Source organism: Oryzias melastigma, linkage group LG21 (assembly GCF_002922805.2).
Source record: "Oryzias melastigma strain HK-1 linkage group LG21, ASM292280v2, whole genome shotgun sequence".
NCBI lineage: Eukaryota > Metazoa > Chordata > Actinopteri > Beloniformes > Adrianichthyidae > Oryzias > Oryzias melastigma.
In genome coordinates, this window is record NC_050532.1 from 18563560 (window position 1) to 18587875 (window position 24316).

Here is a 24316-nt window from a genome sequence, read left to right on the forward strand (position 1 = left end):
TAAGAAATAAACTAAAAAGCTTGAACTTTTAAACTTGTTTCCCCAGGCAGGAGTGGAATGGCTATTTCTAGGTTCTGAGAGGATACCAAAGGTTAGCAGGCCTTTACCATTATGACCTCTGAACTTTAAAACCCCTTACCTGTGGAATTTATGCTGGCATGGAGGCCATTTTTTGTGTTTTTTTTTATTTTTTATTTTTTATTTCTTGATTGATTTATTTATTTCAACAATCACCTTGTTCAACTTTTCTTCAAGTTTGGGAAGAAAAAGAAAAAAAGTCTTCTGGTTTTCTGGTTGGTTATTAAGCTTTGTAAACTAAAAGGGAGAAAAATACTGCAACTTTTAATTATCACTAGATGACTGTAATTTTGCAACTTTTTAATGCACACTATCCCCTGCTAAATTTACATCTGCAGCCGGTTGTACACGTAGTTGCTAAAATACTACTCTCAGAAAGAAAAGACACATTGTTGTTTCACTCTTAAACCTTTCCATACCCCGAGGCTCAGATGAGTCTTGGCACGGCTCCACTGGATCTGCCTCTTAATAAAGGAGGAGTGACTCTCCCTCTCCTCATCCATATGAATGCTGCTGCCTCCCAGTTAGTTGTCTACAGACCCATGTCCAAGCTGGTGTGCACTGAAAACAGGACACGGAGATGCTAAAATCTGGAGTTTTGGGGAAATTCTAGATTATTTTGAAAAGCTAAATCTTCTTCACTTCAAGTATACCTAGCTAAAATTAAATTATTTCCAAACAGAAAAGGCTTTTGCTTTAACTTTAAAGCTTCAGAGACTGTTTCTCTTCAGGGGCAAGGATGCTTTCTGTTTTTGCATCTTTACTGTTCATCGTCTCACTGTCCAGCATCGGGGCCCACGATTTTTTTGAGGAAAAGAAAATCTATAAAGTTAGGACAAAGCTTCTGCCTGCAAATATTCATGATGGACTAGGTAAGAAAATTAGTTTTATCAATTTATTTTTTTTGAGCTTGCTTTCTGTATTTTTATTAATTACCTCATTTACCACTGTAAATAAATGTGTTTCAAGCATATGCTGACTTTAAAAGTCTTGTTCTATGTGCTCAAAGCCATCCTGGATGAAGACTGCAGCTTGGAGCTCTCCTTCCTGTTGGACAGTTCTGAGAGTTCAAAGGACAACCACGAGCAGGAAAAGCAGTTTGCTATGGACATGGTGGACAGGCTTCAAGGTGCACGGTTGCCGACCGGTCGCAGCCTGAGCTCCAGGGTAGCTCTGCTGCAGTACAGTAGCCACGTGATCACAGAGCAAACTTTCAGAGACTGGAAAGGAGCAGATAACTTCAAGACCCAGATAGCTCCCATTGTCTACATTGGCCATGGCACCTACACCACTTACGCCATTACCAACATGACCAAAATCTACCAGGAAGAGTCCAGACCTGGCAGCATCAAAGTGATAGTTCTGCTCTCAGATGGGATTTCCCACCCGAGGAACCCAGACATCTTCTCAGCTGTTACAGAGGCCAAGAGCCAGGGAATCAAATTCTTTGCTCTGGGGATAAGCCGGGAAGCCAATGAGCCAGCCAACATAGCCGAGCTCCGTCTGCTCGCCAGCTCGCCATCCTCCCGCTTCCTGCATAATCTACAGGACAACAACATAGTTGAGACAGTTTTCACTGAACTTGTGAGTATCACATAACATCTTTTAGCAGACAGCACTGAGATGAAGGGATGCCCTGAATAAGCATGAGGACTATCGACAGGCATGTTAAGATATTTGTACAGTGATGACAAGATGACATTGCTTCAAGAGAGACAAATGAAAGAAGAGCTCTACGAGTTTGATTTAGACCTATTTAACACTGTTCTAAGAAATGTTTTTGACATGCCTGAGCAAAAACGTAGACATTTCTTTTACCTTTCTTTTTATACATTATGTGTTTGACCCTTCTCAGTGTTTCCAATGTACTGCTTTACCTCACAAGCTGCTTTTCTTTTTGTGCAGACGGCCATAGCTGATGAAGGTGTAAGTACCAACAATAAGCTTGACTATTTCACCTGTAAATCAGTGTCATTATGTCTGAGAACATCTGTTTCTTTGTAGTGTCCTCTTGCTCAGAAATGCTCTTGTGAGAAAGGCGAAAGAGGACCCAGCGGGCCTGCAGTGAGTATTTAACCTCCAACGTTTCAGTACCGCATTCTGACAAGTTCCTACTTTGAAATGTCAATTATCTGTCAGAGTGAAGGACATCTGAAGCCATGGCAAAAAGTTTAAATTCTTCTGGTATTTCCACAAAGATAATTGTAAGACATGATAATTGCCCCTTTTTTTAAAGATAGCTTCAAGGAATTTGCACAAATGGAAAGGTGGTTCTGACCCACAACCAAAATCAATGTCAACAAAAATGGAAGACGGTAGATTATTTCTTTTTCCTTTACAAAGTAAAATAGAAAAAAAAATATGTTCATAAGCTTGGCTGCCGGTAAAGAATTTGCAGATCTATCAACAGGTTATAGAATTGGGGTGGGCAAACGTTTTGACTTTTGGGCCACAAAGGGTTTTAAAATTTGACAGAAGGGCCAGACTTGAAGTGTTTTGTGATCCACTTTATAAGAGAAAGAAATACTATGGAATTTGGACAAAAATATGCTTTAACTTCAATATATACATTTCAAAATGGAAAATTTGAGAGTTTTTTTGTTTGTTTTTTGTAATTGTGGCTTTTCTCCTCACCAATGAGTTGATATCAATCAATAAAAAAACACAAACTTAGAGAAATGCTGCATTCCTGTGCTGGTGTAAAATCGGAGAAATTACTTTTCAACTCGGAAAACACATGTCAACGTTAGAAAAACCAACAAATCAACCAATACCACATGAATGCAGAATAACATTCTACGCCCAAACAAAGATCAATGTATTTTTAGTGCCCCATCTACATTATAATATAATTTATTCCAGTTTGTTGGGCCAGATGAAATACTTAAAAGGACCGCATATGACCCCCGGGCCACAGTTTGCCCACTCCTGTTCTAGAATATTAAAAAAAATCTATACAATGTTTCAATTTTACATATTCATTCCTAATTTAAAAAATACACATAAGTCTGGTGATACGATATGTATCGCGATACACATGTCACAATATGATACTTATCCCGATATATCCCAAGACAGTAAAAAATAACATTTCACTTTTTTTATTATTTAAACACTATGACGTAGAAAAAGATGGTAAAACATGAACATTAAGAAACTCTATCTCATACGAGTTGATTTTAACCAAACAAATAATTCTGCTTATCTTTTGGTAATTGTGTATTTTATCAAAGCATAATGCACCTAACTGTGATCCATCAGATTGGTGAATTAAAATCTGTGAAGTACAGTAGAACTTTGGCCCAGTTTGTCTTTAGGATTTTGACTGAAACTCTCTGGACAGTCCGTGCTGTGCGTCCCCACTCAAAGTACCGAAATCTGTGTTTATATTTGGTACCAGTGCCAACTTGGTACAGATTTTGGAATCAGTTCTCAATTGAGTTTTACATGTCTCATTTTGCTATGCAACAACCGGTTACAACAACCGTGAGGCTCATGAGTTCAGATTTATCACAAGATAGTTCCTCCAAGATCTTGTTGTGTGTCCAGGTGCATTCACCTCAGACAGATTCTTCAGATTCTTATGCACACTAATTGTCCCTCATGATTGCTTTCATATGTTTAATAGCCACAAAGTAGAGATTTCTGTTGAACAGCACCAGATGCATGTAGTCCAGGTGTTTGCCTCTTCTGGTTATGTGTAAAAGTCTGAACCGTTTAACAGCCTTGTTACACATCAGGTCGGTGACCCCTACTGGTAGTTACAACCAAACCTGTCTAAGAAAGACCACACTTCTTGTTAAAGATGAGCTGTAGTTTACAGGTTGTAGGTCATTGCTTTCTTTTTAAAGTCATTTCTGAACTGGGCAAACAAAACAATATGTGTGAGAGGTAAATCAGTTGATTTAAATCCAGGTTTTTTGTCTCCTCTCCAGGGGAAGAAGGGTCGTCCCGGTGAGGATGGAGCTCCAGGGCAAAAAGGCCAAAAGGTTTGTCTTTGATGGACATATGAGTCCTTAGCTGGAGGCCTTTGCTGGATTTATCCAATATTTCCTGCGTGACAAGACAGGAATTCCTTGGATTTTTAACAATTTATGAACATGGGACTTATCACTAGTCTCAGTTAAACATGTTTATTTGCAATAAAAACAGAATAAAAATGTTTATTCCAGATAACTACATTTTATTTTGTTTTTCAGTTTGGTCATGCTATGATCCCATTTTTTGCACTGAAATTCTTTCATTAAATCCCCTTAAACCTCACAAAATTAAATTCCCACAGAAAAAAAAATCTCAACTACCCTTTAAAAAGGATTTAGAAAAAATAGGAAAACAGAGAAACATGAAGATATAAAACAATGATCCAAGATTCAAGATTAATTCTACTCTAGATAAATTAAAAATAAAATTGCGTGAAATACGCTCAGATAAAAGTAGCTACTTCCATCTTGTTTGTAAATTTCAAATATGAGTTTTCATTACTTAGATCTTGGTTTGTATTTCATAAAATCAAGATGTGATATTTACCTTTCCAAAATACATTTTTATCTCAAGATACTTTTACCTTAGAAAACCTACTCTGATGAAAATCGTGTTTTTGGCCTTTTTAATATGCTCTTGTGGCATTTTTCTCATGATGGATGACTTATATAAAGAAAATTACGTTTAAAATGGTTCTTATGAGTATTTATTTGTTCCATTTGTTGGATAGCCTCAATATTACTCGCCATTTTTGTTTCACCGGTAATGTTTGGTTGGGGTTGTGAGGGGCTGTAAGCTAGTGGGAAATAGTTTAAACAGATGTATGATGGGAAGTAGAGGCAGGCATTCTTCCCAGGCAGTCCCAACTACAACTCAGAAGCAAATTTCGAAAGCGCTACTGCCGCTCTGCAGAAACTATGTTCTCAAGAGGTACAGGTTTTTAGATTTTGGTTGAAAATATCATGACTAAAAGACCAGTGGGAACTCTTAAAATAGATCAGAAGATGATTAGAGTGGAACTAAAACCTATTTTGACTAAGTTACTATTATCTTGGTTTGAAAAATTGGTTAGAACTTTTATTGTTCTGTTTTTTATTTTCTTATTTTATTGGCTTTTATTTCAAGTAAAGTTTATCAATTTATTTGCTTGAAAGGGAAAAAAAATCAGACGGCATTTTGTGTTAAAAAGACTTGAAAACAGAAACAGTTTCAGCTTTAGTTCAGCAAATGAATAATGCAAACAAAAACAATTCATTAATTAAGCATTTAAAGTGTAATAATTCCCCTTTTTCGAATTTTTTATTTATTTTTAAGTCCATCTCTGTCACATGCTTGAGTTATGTTTGTTTGTTTGTAAATACTTTTTGCTCTACTTTAGTGAATTGATCAAATTTCCTTTAAAATGCACTTAAAAAAGATCACATAAATGCATGCAATACTGATTCAAATGTTTGGGTTTTAATTGTATAATTTGTTTTTTTTTAACTGTTTAAACATTGATATGACATCTTCCATGAAAATATGTTTTATCTTTGGAAGTCTTTCTTATCTAGCCATTAATATGGTGTGTTTTTTAGAAGTATGTAAATAAATCAATGTTTTTGTCTTAAGTTATTTTAAATGTATAAACCCTGCACTTTAGATAAGCTAATATGTAATAAATTGATGTAATCCACTTTTGTCAGGGGGAATCAGGAATAAATGGAGCGCCCGGGCGAGAAGGCTCTGAGGTAAATTCCCCAATTCTTAAAAATAAAAAACATCGATCTGTCTCTTTGTCTCTGACGTCTGAATTCCTTTTGATTTGCAGGGAAAACCGGGTTACAAAGGAGAAAAGGTCTCGAAATGAAAACAATATGAAGACCTTTTGTTTTTCATGGAGAAAGAGTTCACCACTTGTCATTCCTGCAGGGTGAAAGAGGCGAGTGCGGCACACCGGGAATCAAAGGCGACAGGGTACGATTGAAATTCTAATGATCAATAATCTTTTTATCACTTGTTTGATGACATGGTCTGTCGTTCTTCTGTGGCCCTCTTCAGGGTCCAGAGGGTCCGGTTGGAGGAAGAGGGCAGAGAGGTCTGCAGGTAAACTAATTTTGAGGTTTATGTCATTAAATTATCATAAAAATGATCAAATATGTGATTTTTTTTTTAATGAATTTACATGATCACTTGCTGAACATATGCATTATCAACATTTATGACATTTATGAGAAGCCGTATGAGACTCAATTCATACTTGCTTTCCCACACACTATCAAACTTTCATACACAGGTATGAATTAAATCCCATATAGCCTCTCATACATTTCTTTATTTGATTTATGGTTGGGTGTTATTCCTTCCAGGGCTTACAAGGACCACCGGGAGACACTGGACCAGAGGGCCCTCAGGGAAACAAGGTCAGCTTTCTTTTGACAACTTCTAAGTATCTCATCAACCACGTCTGCTCTGACCTTTACATATTGTTTTATGATCATTTCTTCTCCGTCTCGGAACATAACCCTACAGCAAAAAGCCTGTCTGCCGTCAAACCCTATATAAAAAAATGTGGCAATGAGCCAAAGAGCTTCCCGTCATTGCTGTTATTCACACAAATCTTCTCACAACATCGCCGCCTGCATCCTGCATCTAAGTACATAGTGAAAAATGCCCCGCAGCATCGTAAGGCTCTGTAGAAAGGTGTGCGGTTAATAACATACATGTGCAGTGCGTCCCGTCATGCAAACCTGTGAGCATTATAGTTAAAGTCCTGGTGGTTTAAACAAACTGTAGATGTCCATTACTTCAGTGTGTTTATGATAACAGGGGGAAAGGGGCCCTCTGGGTCCTTCAGGGATTCAAGGAGAAACTGGTATTGGACTCCCTGGACCTAAAGTAAGTCCTTCAGAAGGAGATTCTCTCTATGCACAATTGTTCTTTCCAATCATAAGTAATTTAGTGACTTGTTTTGGGTAGCTAAGCTTGTGAATTAATCTGCAGGGTGACATTGGTTTCCAAGGACGACCAGGTCCTCCTGGTCCCCCAGGATTAGGTGAACCTGGTCATCCTGTGAGTAAAAATAAAATTGTCAAAGTTAATGTTTTCATTTTTCACATTTTTTTTAACATGGCATTTGCTTTAACTGCAGGGCCCTCAAGGTCAGCAAGGTGTTCAAGGGGAAAGAGGACCTCGAGGGGAAGGATTTCCTGGACCAAAGGTTATCTCTATTAACTCGTGTGCTATCTAGGCATGTTTACATTACAAGTGTGGTCATCTGGACCCCACAAGACACCGCACTATTTTTTCTTTATGGATTTTTTATCTTCACTGGTGTCCACCTTTGTCATGGGAGGGACCACTCATCAATATAAGGGTGGGATCATCTGGACCCTATAAGAGAGCACAAGGGTTACATTTATGGCCAAATGCAGGTCTTATATCACCTTTTAGCAAAAATGTCTCACATGCTCAAAAACTCACAAAAATGCATTTAATAATTAATAATATAAAAATAATAATTAAAAAAATAATAAATTAAAATTAAATTTAGGAAATAGTGACACCTTCCACTCAAAAATAGAAAAGAAAAGATTACATCTCAGCAGATTAAACTGTCAAAAAAAATGAATGTGGGCAAAATCTCTAATGTGGCTCAAAAAATATTTCAGAATCCACACTTGAAACCAAAACCCACAAGCCAAGTACATTCAAAGGAAGCTTGGGCATTTTTATGGGATGGTCACATGACCCATGGCTTGGTGGTCCTAATGTAGCTTAAATGTGACATTTTCACTTTTTCCCACAATGCGGAAAAGGAAAACTTGTTTAAGCAATTTTCACAAAACTTTACAAACATTCTGCCAGGTTAAGTCTACAACCACAAGCAAAGTTTTGTTGACCTTTCACCTTGGGAAGAAGCCATCATCTTAATATTTCAAAGAAAATTACCAGTAGTAACTTCTACAAATGTAAACTGCCTTTAGGGATTTCGATTAATCACTTCCTAACTCCTCGAGCATCATTGAAAGGGAACGGGAAAAAATGAAGTTGCAGGATTTGAATGGTTTTAGCATTGCAAGCTTGTAAAGGTGGCCCTGTTGCTAGCACACCTTTTACCGGCATTGTGAAAAATACATTAATCCTTGGCTCAACCTGAACAAAATGATGTGAGATGCAAAATTAACATATTGGGAATGTGGGTGTAGATAACAGAAAAACATTTGTTACAAAGAAAATTCAAACATTTATTTTTGCTGATTCTTATACAAATTACAAAGAACTGCTCGTCATCCCCAGGCAGCCAAAAATTAAAGTGGTTGCAGAAAAGCCATAATCTTGGAAAAAAACAGTAAGAGCGGGTCAAAGGAGGAGAGGAGGGCCACAATGTCGCTTGCAGCTTTAATAAGATTTATAATTCCGGCTATAGATATTTTTACACAACACTGAAAGTCTCTTAAACTTAGACCTTTTTCATACAAGTATGAACATTGTTTATTTAAGTTGCTGTAGTTTTAAACGTTTTTTTTAGTATTATTTCTGGTATTTTTATTAAGTAGGTGGTTAATTTATTTTTTTGAAGCTAATATTAATGTCCGGAGACCAAATCTGACACAAAATGTTGCCAATTTATTTATTTTATTTTTTATTTTTTAAATGAATTGACAAATTGTTGTGAAATTATGCCAGAGTTTCTTGAGCAATTCAGTCCAAACAGTTAAAACAGGTATTATTTACATTGGAATGAGGATGTGAATTTAACTCATTTGAGTTTCTCAACTGTGACATTGCTCTATTAAATGTTGCTTTTACAGTCATAAAGCTCTGCCTCTTTCCGTTTGAATAGATCTGGCTGGGATTTCAACCATGTCTTAAACCAAGCACCACAAGGACGTTTATTTTTTTAAAGTTTTTTTTTTAAACTGGGAACTTTATTCTAAAAGTACTTAAGCGTGAAATGAAGAAAAAATGTGTCACGCAGACGAAAAGAACATGTTTTGATTGGAGCATGCACCAAAATGCAGCAACAACTTTTAACCTTTACTATGGGGTGTTAGGAAACTAAATTTGTCAGAGTGGATCTTCCTTTAGCTACACAAACATTTATTTGACTAAATTTGACAACTAAAATGCCTGCTGTCATTCCTAATGCGTAGCATCATTTTATATAACTATGAACAAGAATTAACATGCTCTTACCCTATAATCTATTTTCTTCTACTAATACAGATCTGGCTTTGACCCAAACGTACGCAGCTGGAACAATGTGAAACTGTGTTGACTTGTTTTCCTCAGGGAGACCGAGGACTCCCAGGCCCAAGGGGGCCAAGAGGACAGCAGGGCGTAGGCATAAAAGGAGACAAGGTGAGTTGTAACAATCCGATTTTATAGGAACATGTGCACAACATATGTTTATGTATACAGACACGGGGAGGTCTAAAAAAGTCCTCAAGGTAAAAGCTGTAATGAGAAAATGCAGCAAGAAAAGACAAGCATGTAATCAAATAAAACCTTTTATTATTTTCAGAAAGTAAAACATAGTTACAGTAAGTTAGGCAATGTGCTAAAAATAATTATCTCACTTTACAATACCATTAACCTCCTTACAAAAAGAGGGATCTCTTTGATCTGAATTATTCTTTATTTTGACTTTGGCACTTAAGTGGACCGAAACAGGCAATAAAAGGGATGGAAGAAACTTGTTGGCAAGTTCTTGGTCCAGTTTTTGCCCTATGAATCTTCTCAGGATACACACTGAGGACTGCAAAGGACATTATGGTTTGGATGGGAATCTGAGGCTTTAGTCATTTTTCTCATGGCTAATAAAACTGTACTATGAGACATGTGAAATAACATTTACGCTTAAGGAGATCCTGATTACCTATGAAACTATAGTATGGTGGTTATTTGGAGAAGCACATCTGCTTGAGAATAGTTGGGCTCTATCTGACATTGGAGTAACTTCAAGTGCCTTCTTGAAACATCTGAGGAAGAGATTGTTAATCTGTCCCCACATTGTCTTGGCTGTGTCAAAAACAGCCTTTCTCAATTTAAATTCAAATAAATTATCCTGTTAGACCTTTGAATATGCTTTAATTTTCACCTATGTTGTACCACAGAGACATGACAACCTAAAGAGGGGTAGATGTGAAAAACAGTAACTTTGCTACATGATGACTAACAGCCCAAAAATGACTTTTGGAAAAAAAAAACCTTCTAAAACTTTTTTTTTAAACAATATCAGCAATACCAGCAAAAGTGTTCGTATTTTAAAGACCCACACCGATCAACTTTTGATCTTTTTTTAAAAACGCACCCAGTTATGCGCTATGATTATGCTTTTTAGCCAAAATCAAAAAATCTGTATCGTTCTGAGGACATAGTTTCTGCAGAGCAGCAGTAGTTCCTTAGAAATTCACCTCTGAGTTGTGGGCGGAACCAATGGCGTGGACCAACCCCACTCCACTTCCCTTGTGGCCTACCTAGAGTATTTTCTGGGGAAAAAAAAGTTCAATTTTTTTTGTCTGCTTCTGATTCACATTGACTTGAATAAAGGAATACACAGAAGTGAAATTTAGAACCTACTTTTTTTTAATGTCCTTCGTCATGAAAAAAAATGTAAAATAAAAACACAATTTTCATCAGAGTGAATCTTTCAAGCTTTTAAATGACAAAGTGATAACATTTTCAGATTCGTAGAAGCTTCAATTTGTGTTGTTAAGAAAAAAATATTTAAATTATACCTAATCAGGTGAATCATGTCAGGCTGATACTTGTCTTCCAAAACTTATATTGGTGTTCTTGTCCCAGGGTGAATTGGGGCCCCCAGGTCTTCCTGGGCCAACCGGACTAGCAGGAGTTGGGATACAGGGAGAGAAGGTCAGAAGATTTTTTTTTTTTTTTTTTTTTTTAGCAAATATCAATTTATTTAACCAATAATCAATTATCAATAAGTAACTGCTATTAAGAACTATTAATATAAATCCTCAGGGAACTGAGGGGCCGAGGGGACCGCCAGGAGTAAGAGGACTTCAGGGGGAAGGTTTGCCAGGACCCAAGGTTTGTTTGAAACAAAGAAAAAAAATGTGAATCGGTTACATAATGTTGTTCTGAAAACTAGAACAAAATAGTAAATTTAAACAAAAACACCAAAACTATAACACTTCAAGTAAACTGGAACATTAATTTGCCAAAAGTGGAGAAGGTCTTATTTGTATTTTAATAAAAATAAAGTTACTGCAGTTTCAACCAGTTTGAAAAGACATGTGTTGCAATGTTCATATGAACAGGGAGACCAAGGCTTACCCGGAGAACAGGGTGCTCCAGGAGAAAGAGGAAGTGGTGAACCAGGTCCAAAGGTAGGACATTGGTTCTAGAACATTGTATATATTTACATTAAGCAGATGTAATTGGCATGAAAAACAAGGCCTGTATCATTACAGGGAGAACCTGGAGATTCAGGACTGAGTGGTCTGCCTGGTCTACCAGGAGAAGATGGAGCTCCAGGGCAGAAGGTGAATAGATGAAGTCCAAAATTTTAGCATTTTCCAGAATCTTGACTGAAATTCATCCTTCATCCTCCTATTTTAACTGAAAGAATAGTTTGCTTACATTATTGTATTCTTCTTTAAGGGGGAGCCTGGTTTACCTGGTTCAAGGGGTCCTGAGGGAGTGCAGGGAGTTGGTGTTCAAGGGGAGAAGGTATGTTTTAAATATCAAAATGACAAGTAATGCATGAATAAATTACATCAAATATTACTCTGATATTGTCTGATTCTCTTAGGGTGACCAGGGTTTAAGGGGCATCCGTGGATTACATGGTCCTCCTGGGATCCCAGGACCTTCTGGGCCAAAAGTAGGGATTCGCAAATCTATTTTAGCTGTGTTGCTTTCTTTTTCTTTTTTTTTTTTTTCTTTTTTTGTAGAAATCTGCAAATGATTTATGCTTCACCAGCTGTCCTTTGATGAGTCAAAATGCGAACCCTTCATGCTTTGTTGAGCATTGGTGAATTGAAGACAAGTATGAATTAGATCTTCAACATGTTGCCAACTTTCATCTTCCAGGGTGAACGTGGAGTTCCAGGCCCACAGGGCATGCTCGGGCAGCCAGGACGATCCATATCTGGTCCAAAGGTAAAATAAATAAAATCTTCATCATTAAACTGTCTTCTAACAAATAGTTTGGAAAGCAGTGCGAAGAACTGACAAAATAAAGTCTGATCTCATCCTCTAAATAAAAACTGTTTCTGTGTGTGATTGGTGCACCTCATGTTAAGGGTGAAGTTGGCCCTCAGGGTCCACCTGGCCCTATTGGGGAAACAGGCCTGGGACTACCTGGTCCAAAAGTAATGACTTTTGAATAAACTTATTTTGTATTATTTGTGAAGCACATTCTCTCATCAATCTATGCACTTTGCATTTTTAGGGTGATCGTGGTCAACAAGGTTTACCAGGTCCAACTGGTCCAAAAGGTGAAGGCACCCATGGCCCAATGGTTTGTATAATAGGGGGAATTTTCAAGTTTCAACCATTTTTAATGTTTAATTTTGTACAAATTAACTATCAGTAACTCAAAAAACTATGGATGTTACTTTTTTTTCCACCATTAGGGTCCTCCAGGAGTGCCAGGCTTACCAGGTGAGCCTGGTCCAGAAGGACAAGGCATTCCTGGTCCTAAGGTTTGTGTTCTATGTCCTTTTCTCAATTTTATTTGTTTAAAGTTTGTATAAAAGCATATATCTGATAGTTTTATGTGTTTACCAGGGAGACGTCGGCTTCAGGGGACAACCAGGCCTGCCCGGTCCACAAGGAGAGGGTTTACAAGGACCACCAGTAATGAAAAACTGCCATTCTGTTTGACCTTGTCATAATTATATATACTTCACATGTTATTAGTGTCCTATTAAGCCTTGAGGAGTGCAAATGTTTCAGTTTCTTTGTGTTTTCACATCATTGATTATTGATTTGAACTGTGTTTTAGGGTAATGTTGGGAGACCAGGGCCTCCGGGTCTATCTGGACCCCCAGGAGTAGGTATTCAAGGCCCAAAGGTGAGTCACTGCTTTTTTTAAATAAAAAAAGCCGCACATATCATAATTTTTTTTTTCAATCGAGCTACAAAACTGAAAAAAATCAAAATAAATCATCATTCGACCTTAGGGTGAACCAGGTCCTCCAGGCATGACTGGCCCTAGAGGAGCTCAAGGAGATGGACTTCCTGGAGCAAAGGTGGTGTATGAAATCTTGTCAAAGAAAGTTTTGTCAGAAGCTATGTAACTCTTTTATATGGTTTTTTTTGTTTGTTTGTTTGTTTTTTAAATGGGACAGGGTGACCGTGGCCTACAAGGAGAAAGGGGAACAAAAGGTACTAAAGGAGACATGGGAGATCCTGGAGTTCCTGGTGAAAAGGTCAATTACATAAATGTGTTCCTGTCTGTACACAACCAAGCAGCACCAGTTCGTTAATTATTAAATTGGAACAATTTGCCACCAAATTTAAAAAAATGCTAACATGCATTTATTCTAATGAATTTTGAACTCACAAAAAAACATGTTTTAATTGTTCTTACATTTTCAGGGAAGACCAGGAACAAGGGGGGACCCAGGCCTTACAGTAAGCTCACTGAGCCTTCATGCTTGTCTTTAGACATGAAGTTCTTAAATAATCGAAGCTTTTCATATCTTTTAGAGAGAAGAAGTTATAAGGCTGATTAAGGAAATATGTGGTAAGTTTCAGAGCCAAGATGAGTTTATTAGAAGCACAAAAGGCTTCATTCCAATGATTAAAATAGGAACAGCAAAGTAAACATCTACATCCACTTCATTAAAACCGTGTCACACTGATGTGATGTACAATATACACAGTCCACGCATGTAGTTTTGGTCTTTTGTGAGACCTGCATGGTACTCATATGTCATGAGTGTCTCTGTGTTTGATATTTGTCAATGTATGCAGATGTCCATCGGGGGTTTTGACTGATGGATCCTTACATTAATTTGATTTTGAGCTGTTCTAAATTTTTGGTCGGTTGAGAATTATTCAATTCCTGCCTAGTTTACGTAGTTTATAGGTAATTATTATGAAAATTGTATGCAATTGTGCGTGATTTTTGCAAGATGCATGGGCAAATCTGTGGCTTTCCAGGACCTTTCCTAGTATTCCACGTATGTCTAACGGAGTTTTGACGAATGTACCAATGATGTATAACTTTTATATAAGACATCCCACTTTAAAATTACATATTTGATGCACAAATGTACTAATGAATTCCATATAAACAGCGCAATAATTGCACATGGTTCATGCACAATTTGCGTATTGTGTGACATGTATATAAATCAGACAATCATTGACCCCACCAGCAGTCTATACCAAACGGGGGTCTCCTGCACCCCCCGTCTAGACTACCTGGATGGGGGGGTCTCATCTCTCGCGGGGTGGTGTGTGAAGGCAGGTTGCAGAAGGCGGCTTGGTACGGCGAGCGTGGATTCAACTCTGGACGCTCACTAGACCCTTCTTGCTGATCTCCCCAGCTGTGGTTCTCACCAGGGGTCCACCTGTCTCAGCAGGGGGACCACCGCCATTCTGCCTCAGCTGGTGCCTGGCAACTGACTTAGGGTTGCTCTGCACCAATAGTCCCATCAACAATTCAGAAGCAATTTCTAATGAACTCCTGCTGCTTCGCAGAAACTGTCTTAGAAAACAACACAAGTTTTTAGATTCTTGCTAAAAACGTAATAATTATAACTAAAAGACGAATAGGAAAACTTTAGCAATAAATCAAAAGATAATCAGAGTGGGACTTAAAGAATATTCTTAAGTGAACAAAAAAAAATGCCTAGTAAAGGAAAAATATGTTACTTTTAATGTGTTCTCTGCATTTCATGTGCTCTGTGATAATTAATATTTTCCCCAATTTTTTTGGAGTCAATTTAATGTCAAAAAATGCAAAAAAAATGAACAAAGATGGTTTAACTGGTTGATTTCCTGTGTAATAATGTTTGCTGCTGTTGGCACTTGAGTGTTGGTAAAATTAGTGATAGTAACTGAATTTCATTAGAGTAAAAAGCGACGAAGCAAACTGATTTGAGATGTATAAAATTTATTTAAACATCTTACATTTCCTTGTATCTTCATGTTTGACTGGGTCAGCAACAAGCTGGAAATTTCCAATTAGGAAAAAAAAAATAGATGTTTTTCTGGATCAAATTAGCAACTTTAGACTTACTCAATGACATGAAAATAAGTCAAGTTTTTCTTCTATTTATTTTATTTTAGGATGTGGCCTCAAGTGCAAAGAAAAGCCGATGGAGCTTGTGTTTGTCATCGACAGTTCAGAGAGTGTTGGCCCGGAGAATTTTGAGATCATCAAGGACTTTGTAACAAGGTTGGTGGACAGGACAACAGTGGGACGCAATGCCACTAGAATTGGACTGGTGCTCTACAGCCTAGACGTCCTTTTAGAGTTCAACTTGGCTCGCTACACGACCAAAGAGGAAGTGAAGCAGGCGATCAGAAAAATGCCTTACATGGGCGAGGGGACTTACACAGGCACTGCTATTAGAAAGGCAACCCAGGAGGCTTTCTTTAGTGCGCGACCCGGCGTCAATAAAGTTGCCATCGTCATCACTGATGGTCAGACGGACAAAAGAGAGCCGGTCAAGCTGGACATGGCTGTGAGAGAAGCTCATGCTGCAAACATCGAGATGTACACGATCGGCATTGTCAACTCGTCTGATCCAACACAGACTGAGTTCTTGCAAGAACTAAATCTCATTGCTTCTGACCCAGACAGTGAACACATGTACCTTATTGATGACTTCAATACTCTGGCAGGTAATAATCCTAAACTGGAATTATCTGATTTTTTTGTTTTTAAAAGTAACATGTTTTTTATTGTCTTCACAGCACTGGAGTCTAAACTTGTAAGTCAATTTTGTGAGGATGAAAATGGAGACCTTATATACAGTCACATCACCAATGGACTCCATAACGGAAACAACGGGCTTTATCAAGTCAACCTGCAGAATACTGATAGATTTAATGGTTATGAATATAATGGGAGAGATAATGTGAGGAAAAACCTAAAGGAAGATAATAATCAGAGAAAAATCAACACAAGAGGCCGAGGTGACACTTTCACCCTTCCCATCAGTGCTGGTCCTCTTCCTCTCCAGGTTGTGACCTCTCAAACACTACAACAATTCAAGCACTTGGTCATTGTAATCATGTTATACTGATGTGCGACTTCCCACTAGGTGGATGAAGACGATGAAGGGGAAGATTTAGACTCAAGGGCCCGGTCACAGAGCGGTAGGACTCCGTCCACAGTCAACAGAACGCTTTTGTCTGCTGTGGAAAAAAGTTCTGATCCGACCGTCTCCAGTGAAACCCTTTTATCGTCGTCTAAACCTCCAACATCGACACCGACACTGGAGTTTATATCATCCTCAAACTCACATCAGCTTCAGCCTTCACAGAGTCAAACCCCCCCTGAGGGTGAGTGAGACACGGATGCTTCCCAGGTTTCATTTTTGATGTTTGCGGATGTATAATATTTAGGTTTTTTTTTTTTGTTTGATGTATACAAATAGAAGCACAATGTACAGACAAACATATTTAATGCTTGACCATGACTGTAATTGTATCTAAAGTTTCTTAGCATTAAAAAAAAGCTTTTTAACATGAACATGCCATGTTATGACAATACAGAAGGCCTAAATGCAAAATGCACATTCTGCTACTGATGTTTAACAAACCAAAAACTCATCATATATATATGTGAAACACAATTATCAAAAGGAAATGCTACTAAAGTAAGTGAGAAGCCATTGCCAGCAATGTGGCTCCATTTTTGTACTATGAACAAGACTGCTAACTAAACTTTAACATCTTAGTTCTAAAACCCTCATGCACCATCGTGCTGATTTCCAAGACTTGTTCTTTTTCTGGCTTGAAGCTCTTATAACTACAACACTTGTTTTCCAGAAGTCCCTCTTCCTGATCCCCGCTGTAATTTCACCTTGGACCAAGGCACCTGCCGGGACTATATTATCCGCTGGTACTATGACCAGCAGGCCAACGCTTGTGCCCAGTTTTGGTATGGAGGCTGTGGTGGGAATGAAAACCGGTTTGGAACAGAAAGTGAATGCAAGAAAACATGTGTGATTTCAAGGAAAGGTGAGCATTTAAAAAAAAAAAAACAGGTAAAAAACAGACACAAGTTATTGAACATGATTCTCCTACTTGTCATTTTCAGGTTAATATTGGAAGGGAGAAACTTTTCTACATTTGGTGGTTTATCCCCCAAATCCAACCTCCTAATGTCGAGTTCCAAGCAGGGAAGCACTGGGTCCCATTTTTAGTCTTTGGTATGACTCAGCCGGGATTTAAACTCAGAACCTTCCAGACTCAGGGCGGACACTCTTCCACATGGCCACTGAGCTACTCATGTACAGCTAATTTTATGCACTTGTTTTTATATCATCTCACACACATTTATTGTGCACATTTTTTTCATTTATATATATATATATATTGATAAAGTAGATAGGTTTTTTTAATCATGTATGTTAAACTATGATATCTTGTTAAACTAAGATAAAGATTTTATTGATTTCTTGTCCACGTGGGTTTTTGAATGTCATCTTCAGGACTTGGGTTACTACAAGATGTTCATTTCTATGTCTTCGTAATACCTCATCATTTTATTTAGTTCAAGTAGACAAAATGAAATAGAAAATATGTTTATGTAGTGAATAAAAATAGTGAGTTATTTCACACATCTAAAAAAAAACATTTGTGTCAGGATTGTTCTTACCTCTGTTTCTGTCACCTATTTGTGTTGTTTTTTTCCTCTCAATGTGTCATTTTGAGCTATCACAGGCAGCTGTAATACATTTTTTTCCTCTGGATGTTCTTTTTAGTTCTAATGTTCTACTGTAATGAAGATTGAGGATTTCCTTTACACTTTAAATCATTTTTATATAAGCAGGATCTATATTTGAATATATTTATGGTGATAAAAAATTGTTTATTTTGCTTTTTCTTGTCTGTATAATTAAACAGTATTAAAGTTGATGTTTAAATAACCATCATCAGAGGGTTCTCTTTTTGTGTTTTAGGTAAAAAGAAGTCTGTCAGTATTATGAAGGAGTGGAATTTAATTTAATGTCACATTTTCACTACAACCAAAAGATTGTAGACCCCATTCTTTTTTTTTTTTTAAAAGAACTTAAATAACTATTTAAAAATTCTGTGCAAATATGAATTAAAGGTTCTCTAAAGCTTTTCATTCAAAGATAATTGTTTTAAATTAACTCAAAGAAACTACTACAAAAATAATCTATGCTATTCGTTATTTATAAAAAAAATTCCAAATGTAAAAATTGCAAAAATATACTCATTTTTGTGACAAGAATTACTGCATGTTTTTATCTTGTAGACAGGTGATTGATTATTCACTCCAAGAATGCTATTTTACCTCCTCCTAATATGTTTAAGTCGATGCTAGACTTTAGTAACTTATTCACAAATAAAATAATTATTTGAACGTTTTATCAGGTCATTTAAATACTCAATTAAGAAAAAGAGTAATTGTATTTCCACCAGTACTTTGATTCTACATGTTTTTCATAATATTGTTTTACTGTTTTATTTATTTATCTTTTCTTTGATGTATATAATAAATCGGATAAATCGATTTACATGCAAAGAAAATCAAATTAATTAGGAGAAATTTAAACGTGCTCATATTTTCCAAACTACTATTATTTTCTGAAGATTAATACATAATTTTCTTTAAATGGATAAACAAATGACAAAATAAATCCGATTATGATCAGATTTTTGGATTACATTTTAATCGACTCACTCACCTCTGCATTATGTTTACATGTGCAAAAACGCTTTTTTATCTTGTTGGCTTGCCGTAGTCTGTTGCTATGGGGATAATGACGCTGCGCTGGCTCTGCTTGGATTAGTAGTTAGCCAGTTTAGCAGCGAAAGGTATCCTGTCAAATTGGAAAACCTTGGGAATAATCCAACACACTGCCATGGCGTCAGCTTTAGATACTCTCTGGGAAGACAGAGATGTTCGGTTCGACATAACGGCTCAGTAAGTCAACAATGAAATGCATTTATACTGTTGTAAAGAAGGAGAAGAAGAAGACACTGCTAAGAGGCTAAGCTACTATCCGAATCAAATAAATGATCTATTTTGAGTAACTAGCTTTATGTAAATACGAAAAACAGCAATGTCAATGCAATATATATTTAACCATTTATCATACCAAGCTGAATTCAATACGTAAAACGATAATCCAACCCCTCCACAGGCAAATGAAAACTCGTCCAGGAGAAGTTCTGATAGATTGTCTGGACTCAATCGAAGACACAAAGGGAAACAATGGAGATCGAGGTGATTTTGTGAACTCTTTTCACTGTGTCTGTCTGGTACTATGGCAGATTAATGACTGCAACTGTCTTTCAATGCAGGAAGACTCCTGGTTACTAATCTGAGGATCATCTGGCACTCTTTGGCTCTGCCGAGAGTTAATTTATGTGAGTAAATCGTTGACTTTCTTTCTTTCTGAATAATCTAGTGCAGGGGTCTGCAACCTTCAACAGTTAAAAGGCATTTCGGGGGATTTCTTACTGACAACATCCAAGCAGGAGCCACAAAGTAGAAGACACTGATTTGTATTTATTGTATTGTTACTGTTATGATAAATACAAACACATTTGTTTTTTCAAAGAGAAACATATAGATAAAATAGCCTTTTTTCTAAATATTAAATGGTTTCTAATTGTTTAGAGGTCTACATGACTTCCTTTTCAAAATAAAAGACATCCTTTAGCACATAAAATCACCTCAATGCAGAGAATGTAGTAGTAGGTGGTGAAATATCAGTAGTGATGAAAGATAAACACACACAAAACCATATGCTAATGAAGTGACCCATATCATGTTTTTCATAATCAAAATCCTTGTTTTTTTTATTCAAAAACAGAAAGTGGACCTTCAATTCTGGTTGTGTGCTCTAACTTCAGAGTGATTTTTTTTTTTTTGTGGTAAAAAGTTGGACGGATTGTTAGGGCATTTGTAGTCAGGATCCTGGTGGACTGATAAATATTGTCCTTAAACTGTTTTTGAAGGAGCTGAAAAACATTCGACTTTTATTACTTTTTTTTTTAATCACCTTTGTCCAAAATTTTCAAATTAAAAATAATGTTTTTTTTTTTTTTTGACTAGAGAACCACAATGAGGGGTTAAAGAGCCATTTTTCGTGGGATTTTGTGTTTTTGTTGGATTTGTAACCCAAATAACAGCAAATCAAATGTATTTATTTATTTATTCATTGCAGCTGTTGGTTACAACTCAATTATTAACATCACAACGAGGACAGCGAACTCTGTAAGTAGCTCTTACATTATGTTTTAGTAAACCTTATGAACTGAACTATTTTTTTTTTCTTTCAATTACAAAAAAAAGAAATCTTTACAAATATTTTTACATAGATTTTAAACTCTCCGACCACTTTATTAGGTATACATTGCTTGTATCTTGACCGGGTTGAGATCTGGAGACTGTGAACGTCATTTGAGAACTGTAAACTCATTGTCTGACCAGGCATGTTTAAAATGTAACCACCTTTCTTCCCCATTCTGATGCTTAGCTTGAACTGCAGCATGTCATCTTGACCACGTCTACATGCCTAAATGCATTAAGTTGCTGCCATGTGATTGGCTGATCAGAAATTTGCGTTAACGAGCAATTGCACAGGTGTACCTATGATTGGCCAGTGAGCGTAGATATGAATATTTATTCCTTTTTTAATTAAAAAAAAGTTAAATCCTTTAAATAAATAAGTCATATTTCTCAATTACCAAATATTTGTGAGCACGGTTACTAAATGACGTTTACACTAATGCACTTTTTACCATGTGTGTGTTTTTTTAATGAATTAATTTCTGTGTTCCAGAAACTGAGGGGTCAAACTGAAGCTCTCTACATCTTAACAAAGTCTAACAACACAAGATTTGAGTTCATTTTCACAAATTTGGTTCCAGGAAGTCCAAGACTCTTTACGTCTGTCATTGCTGTCCACAGGTAAAACAAAGCTCCATAAAACGTTATTGCACTCTCAGTAAAAATCTCATTTTAAAAATAACCTATTATGTGTTGATACAGAGCCTATGAGACATCTAAGATGTACCGGGATCTGAAACTGCGAGCAGCCCTCATTCAAAATAAGCAACTTAGACTTTTGCCGCGGGAGCAGGTTTATGATAAGATTAATGGCGTTTGGAATTTGTCCAGTGATCAGGTATGGAAAGTTTGAGTGTCTCAAGTGCACTTTTTCTTAATTTTGAACCCTATATTTCTCTGCTAATGAAATGAACTCGTTCTGTTTGAGAAACATCACATTTGTTAGAGAAATGTGTCTGTTGTTGTTTTGGAGATTACTATACGAGTAATGGAAGTTGAAAATAGATTTTTGTCTCAAATTATTGTAATGACAGGCTGGTACTTTTTAAAACTGAGCTGTGACTTTATTTTAGGGAAACCTTGGAACCTTCTTCATCACTAACGTTCGGATTGTTTGGCATGCCAACATGAACGAGAGCTTCAATGTCAGCATTCCTTACCTTCAGATTGTAAGTAAAGATCATGACTTTGACTCCTTTATTGAGTCTCTATATTTTTTTTGCAAACAGGCCACAATCCAAATATTGTAATCCTCTTAGTCTTACTTTATTCTTCAATGTCTTTTAATTGGCAGTACAAATGTATTTTCACACAGAAATGGTAAATAGTTCTGTTTAACTCATTCTTCTCTGAAGTGGTCCATCAGAATAAGAGACTCCAAGTTTGGCCTGGCTTTGGTGATTGAAAGTTCACGCCAGGTAATATTTTCAGAATTAATTTGTACATTTTATTATAAAGTTATTTGTCTTGTTCAGGCTTGATTCTTATGTAGAAAATGTAAAAAATACTTTCAGAGTGGAGGATACGTGCTGGGGTTCAAGATTGATCCCGTGGATAAGCTGCAAGATGCACTCAAAGAAATCAACTCCCTGCACAAAGTTTACTCAGCTAACCCCATCTTTGGAGTAGACTACGAAATGGAGGAAAAGGTAATGAAACCCCCTCCCTCACATGGAAAACACCAAAGATCAAAATACTCCTTGACTATTTTCAAATGAACAGCTGCTGACATTCCATTGAGCTCTGGCTCTTCCTGACGTTTCGCTGATCATGTTGTCATGGCGCCATTTGTCCCGACATTCATTTCAGCCTCAGCCGTTGGAGGAACTGACGGTGGAACAGCCTCCAGATGACGTGGAAATTGAGCCCGATGAGCAGACTGATGCCTTCACTGTGAGTGAGCCTGCTGACGTCTTTACACTCATCCTCCCTCTGTGAGTGTAAAGGTTCTGTATTCAGAGCCTCAAAATAGCTGCAAGCTATCATCCCTGAACACCAGGCTTTGTTGCCTGGTGCTGATGTTTGTGACGCTTGTCAACCAAAAGGTAGATTTGGGTCAAATTATTCTGTAAAAAAAAAGGGGGGCGGTCTCAAAGAACAACATAATTTTATAGGATTTTTATCCGTTTGCTTTCATGTGTCACAACCAGAAATGATTAAGTGAAATGACTGATGGATGAAAAGATGCCATGAGGGTAAATCACAACGTTTATTGAGTAACAGCGCCATCATCTGGGCAAATCAGCACATTTCCCACAGACCCAATAAAAACAGTTTGCTTTTAGCTCCCTTTGACTGTATATGAGAACTGGACTGAGTGAGTGAGACAACACCAATAATAAAAAAAAAAAAAAAAACTTCCGGCTCCAACAAAATTAAGTCAAATCAGTTGCCAGTTATTCATTACATGGATGCCGCCATGTTGGAACCAGACAATAATAGTAAGCAGTGATTGGCCCAAGTCGCTCTGGGTCACCGCAACCACTCCCGTGCTCGAGAGAATCTGTCAAAAGATTTAAAAGTTCGGCATAGGGGCCAGTGGCACCACATACTTTTATTGAGGCATCTGATAGGTCAGTTTGTAACTTGAATAACTTACAATAAAAAAATAATATTTTGAAAAAAAAATAAGATTTCCAAAAACATGTTAATAAAAGGGTAGCAGAGCAAGAATGGTTTTTGTGACAATTATCTGAGGTCCACAGCCAAGACGAGCCAGAGGCGGGATCTACGACCAAGAACAGGAGCACAGACAATCCACCAGGAATCTCTCCCACTCCGAGTTGCGAGATGACAAGCCAGAGGCGAGGTCCATGGGCGATCCACCTGAAATCTGAAATCTCTCCCCAGAGGGGAGTGGGAAAGAGGAACAACACATGAATTGCACTGCACCAAACAGAAGCACAGAGAACCTTCCTACTTCCTATTTGGAGGGAGAGAAAATTCAATCCAGTTCTCTTATACAGTCAATGAAATGATTTCTGCAAACAAAAGTACACAACAACTTAGCATTATAGTTCAAATACCCAAACCATGACAAGTGTGTGTTCTCGTTCACAGGCTTACTTTGCTGATGGCGTGAAGGTAAATTCTCACAAATGCTTGTTTGATATTAAACATAAATGATAAATCATGCTGAGCTTTAAAATGTTAAAAAATGTAATAATTCATTTGGATTTCACAGCAACAAGATCGTGAAGCAGTGTTCTCTGAGGAACTTGGCCTTGCTATTGAAAAGCTGAAGGATGGATTCACACTTCAGGGGCTTTGGGAAGTAATAGGTTGAAATAATACAGAACTCTATGTATAGATTGGGCTTTTTTTAATAGTAAGACATTTATTTATTTATAGAGAAAGATCAAGTTTGTATTAACTACATGTAGATACTTTATTCCTGTACATATTACATGTATCATCACAATTTTTAAGCACTTTTAGTGCAGAGCTTTGACTATAACTTCATGTTTATTGTCTTATTTCAACAGATGATTGACACTTTTCTTTGTTATGAAAAATCAGATTTAGGAGATTTTTGGGAAGAAGTACTGATGCTAAATTAGAGAAAAATGTTGAAACTTTTTTAAAAGTATCAACTAATCAGCTGTTGAGTGAAGCTGCTTTCTGGGTCCGTCCTTGTAGATGTCATAAACTAATAGCAGAAAAAGACTCATCATTTTATCAGTGAGCTGTGACTCACTCCAAAGTGTCCCTGAAATCCTGGCACCCTGTGGCTCAACCATGAGCTTAAGGTTAAAATAAAGATTTAAAACAAAATGTTTTGTTATTTGT

At 37.0% G+C, this 24316-nt stretch overlaps 2 protein-coding genes across 4 annotated transcripts; both read left to right on the forward strand.

Annotated features, from left to right (window-relative positions):
* Positions 1 to 524: 524 nt before the first annotated feature.
* On the forward strand, positions 525 to 18493 carry col28a2a (collagen, type XXVIII, alpha 2a). 3 transcript variants are annotated; one of them, XM_024285870.2, is made up of 35 exons: positions 525 to 950; positions 1088 to 1662; positions 1984 to 2004; positions 2083 to 2142; positions 4014 to 4067; positions 5745 to 5789; positions 5870 to 5896; positions 5971 to 6015; positions 6100 to 6144; positions 6408 to 6461; positions 6868 to 6936; positions 7042 to 7110; positions 7190 to 7258; positions 9334 to 9402; positions 10849 to 10917; positions 11029 to 11097; positions 11328 to 11396; positions 11481 to 11552; positions 11671 to 11739; positions 11822 to 11893; positions 12103 to 12171; positions 12315 to 12383; positions 12464 to 12532; positions 12648 to 12716; positions 12802 to 12870; positions 13019 to 13087; positions 13197 to 13265; positions 13365 to 13445; positions 13615 to 13650; positions 13726 to 13762; positions 15316 to 15873; positions 15946 to 16214; positions 16296 to 16536; positions 17026 to 17217; positions 17297 to 18493. In XM_024285870.2, the coding sequence occupies exons 1-35, from the start codon at positions 818 to 820 to the stop codon at positions 17299 to 17301; spliced, it is 3657 nt and encodes a 1218-aa protein (XP_024141638.1). In that variant the 5' UTR covers positions 525 to 817; the 3' UTR covers positions 17302 to 18493. The 3 variants fall into 3 exon arrangements, with proteins under 3 accessions (XP_024141638.1, XP_036065634.1, XP_036065635.1); XM_036209741.1 differs by having other exon boundaries at positions 17026 to 18493; XM_036209742.1 differs by having other exon boundaries at positions 17029 to 18493.
* A 479-nt stretch (positions 18494 to 18972) lies between these two features.
* Positions 18973 to 24301, forward strand: bbs5 (Bardet-Biedl syndrome 5). Its single transcript, XM_024285857.1, has 12 exons — positions 18973 to 19153; positions 19374 to 19456; positions 19534 to 19599; positions 20403 to 20452; positions 21021 to 21148; positions 21230 to 21365; positions 21601 to 21696; positions 21883 to 21945; positions 22042 to 22176; positions 22337 to 22420; positions 23588 to 23611; positions 23712 to 24301. The coding sequence occupies exons 1-12, from the start codon at positions 19092 to 19094 to the stop codon at positions 23811 to 23813; spliced, it is 1029 nt and encodes a 342-aa protein (XP_024141625.1). The 5' UTR covers positions 18973 to 19091; the 3' UTR covers positions 23814 to 24301.
* The last annotated feature ends 15 nt before the right edge of the window (positions 24302 to 24316 follow it).

Coding starts and splice junctions, on each gene's coding strand:
- bbs5 (XM_024285857.1), top strand. CDS start 19,092: ATGGCGTCAGCTTTAGATACTCTCTGGGAAGACAGAGATGTTCGGTTC. Junction 21,697..21,882: donor GCATTCCTTACCTTCAGATT/GTAAGTAAAGAT, acceptor TCTTCTCTGAAG/TGGTCCATCAGAATAAGAGA. Junction 22,421..23,587: donor AGCAGACTGATGCCTTCACT/GTGAGTGAGCCT, acceptor TCTCGTTCACAG/GCTTACTTTGCTGATGGCGT.
- col28a2a (XM_036209741.1), top strand. CDS start 818: ATGCTTTCTGTTTTTGCATCTTTACTGTTCATCGTCTCACTGTCCAGC. Junction 6,145..6,407: donor GAGGGCAGAGAGGTCTGCAG/GTAAACTAATTT, acceptor TATTCCTTCCAG/GGCTTACAAGGACCACCGGG. Junction 13,651..13,725: donor GGGGGGACCCAGGCCTTACA/GTAAGCTCACTG, acceptor CATATCTTTTAG/AGAGAAGAAGTTATAAGGCT.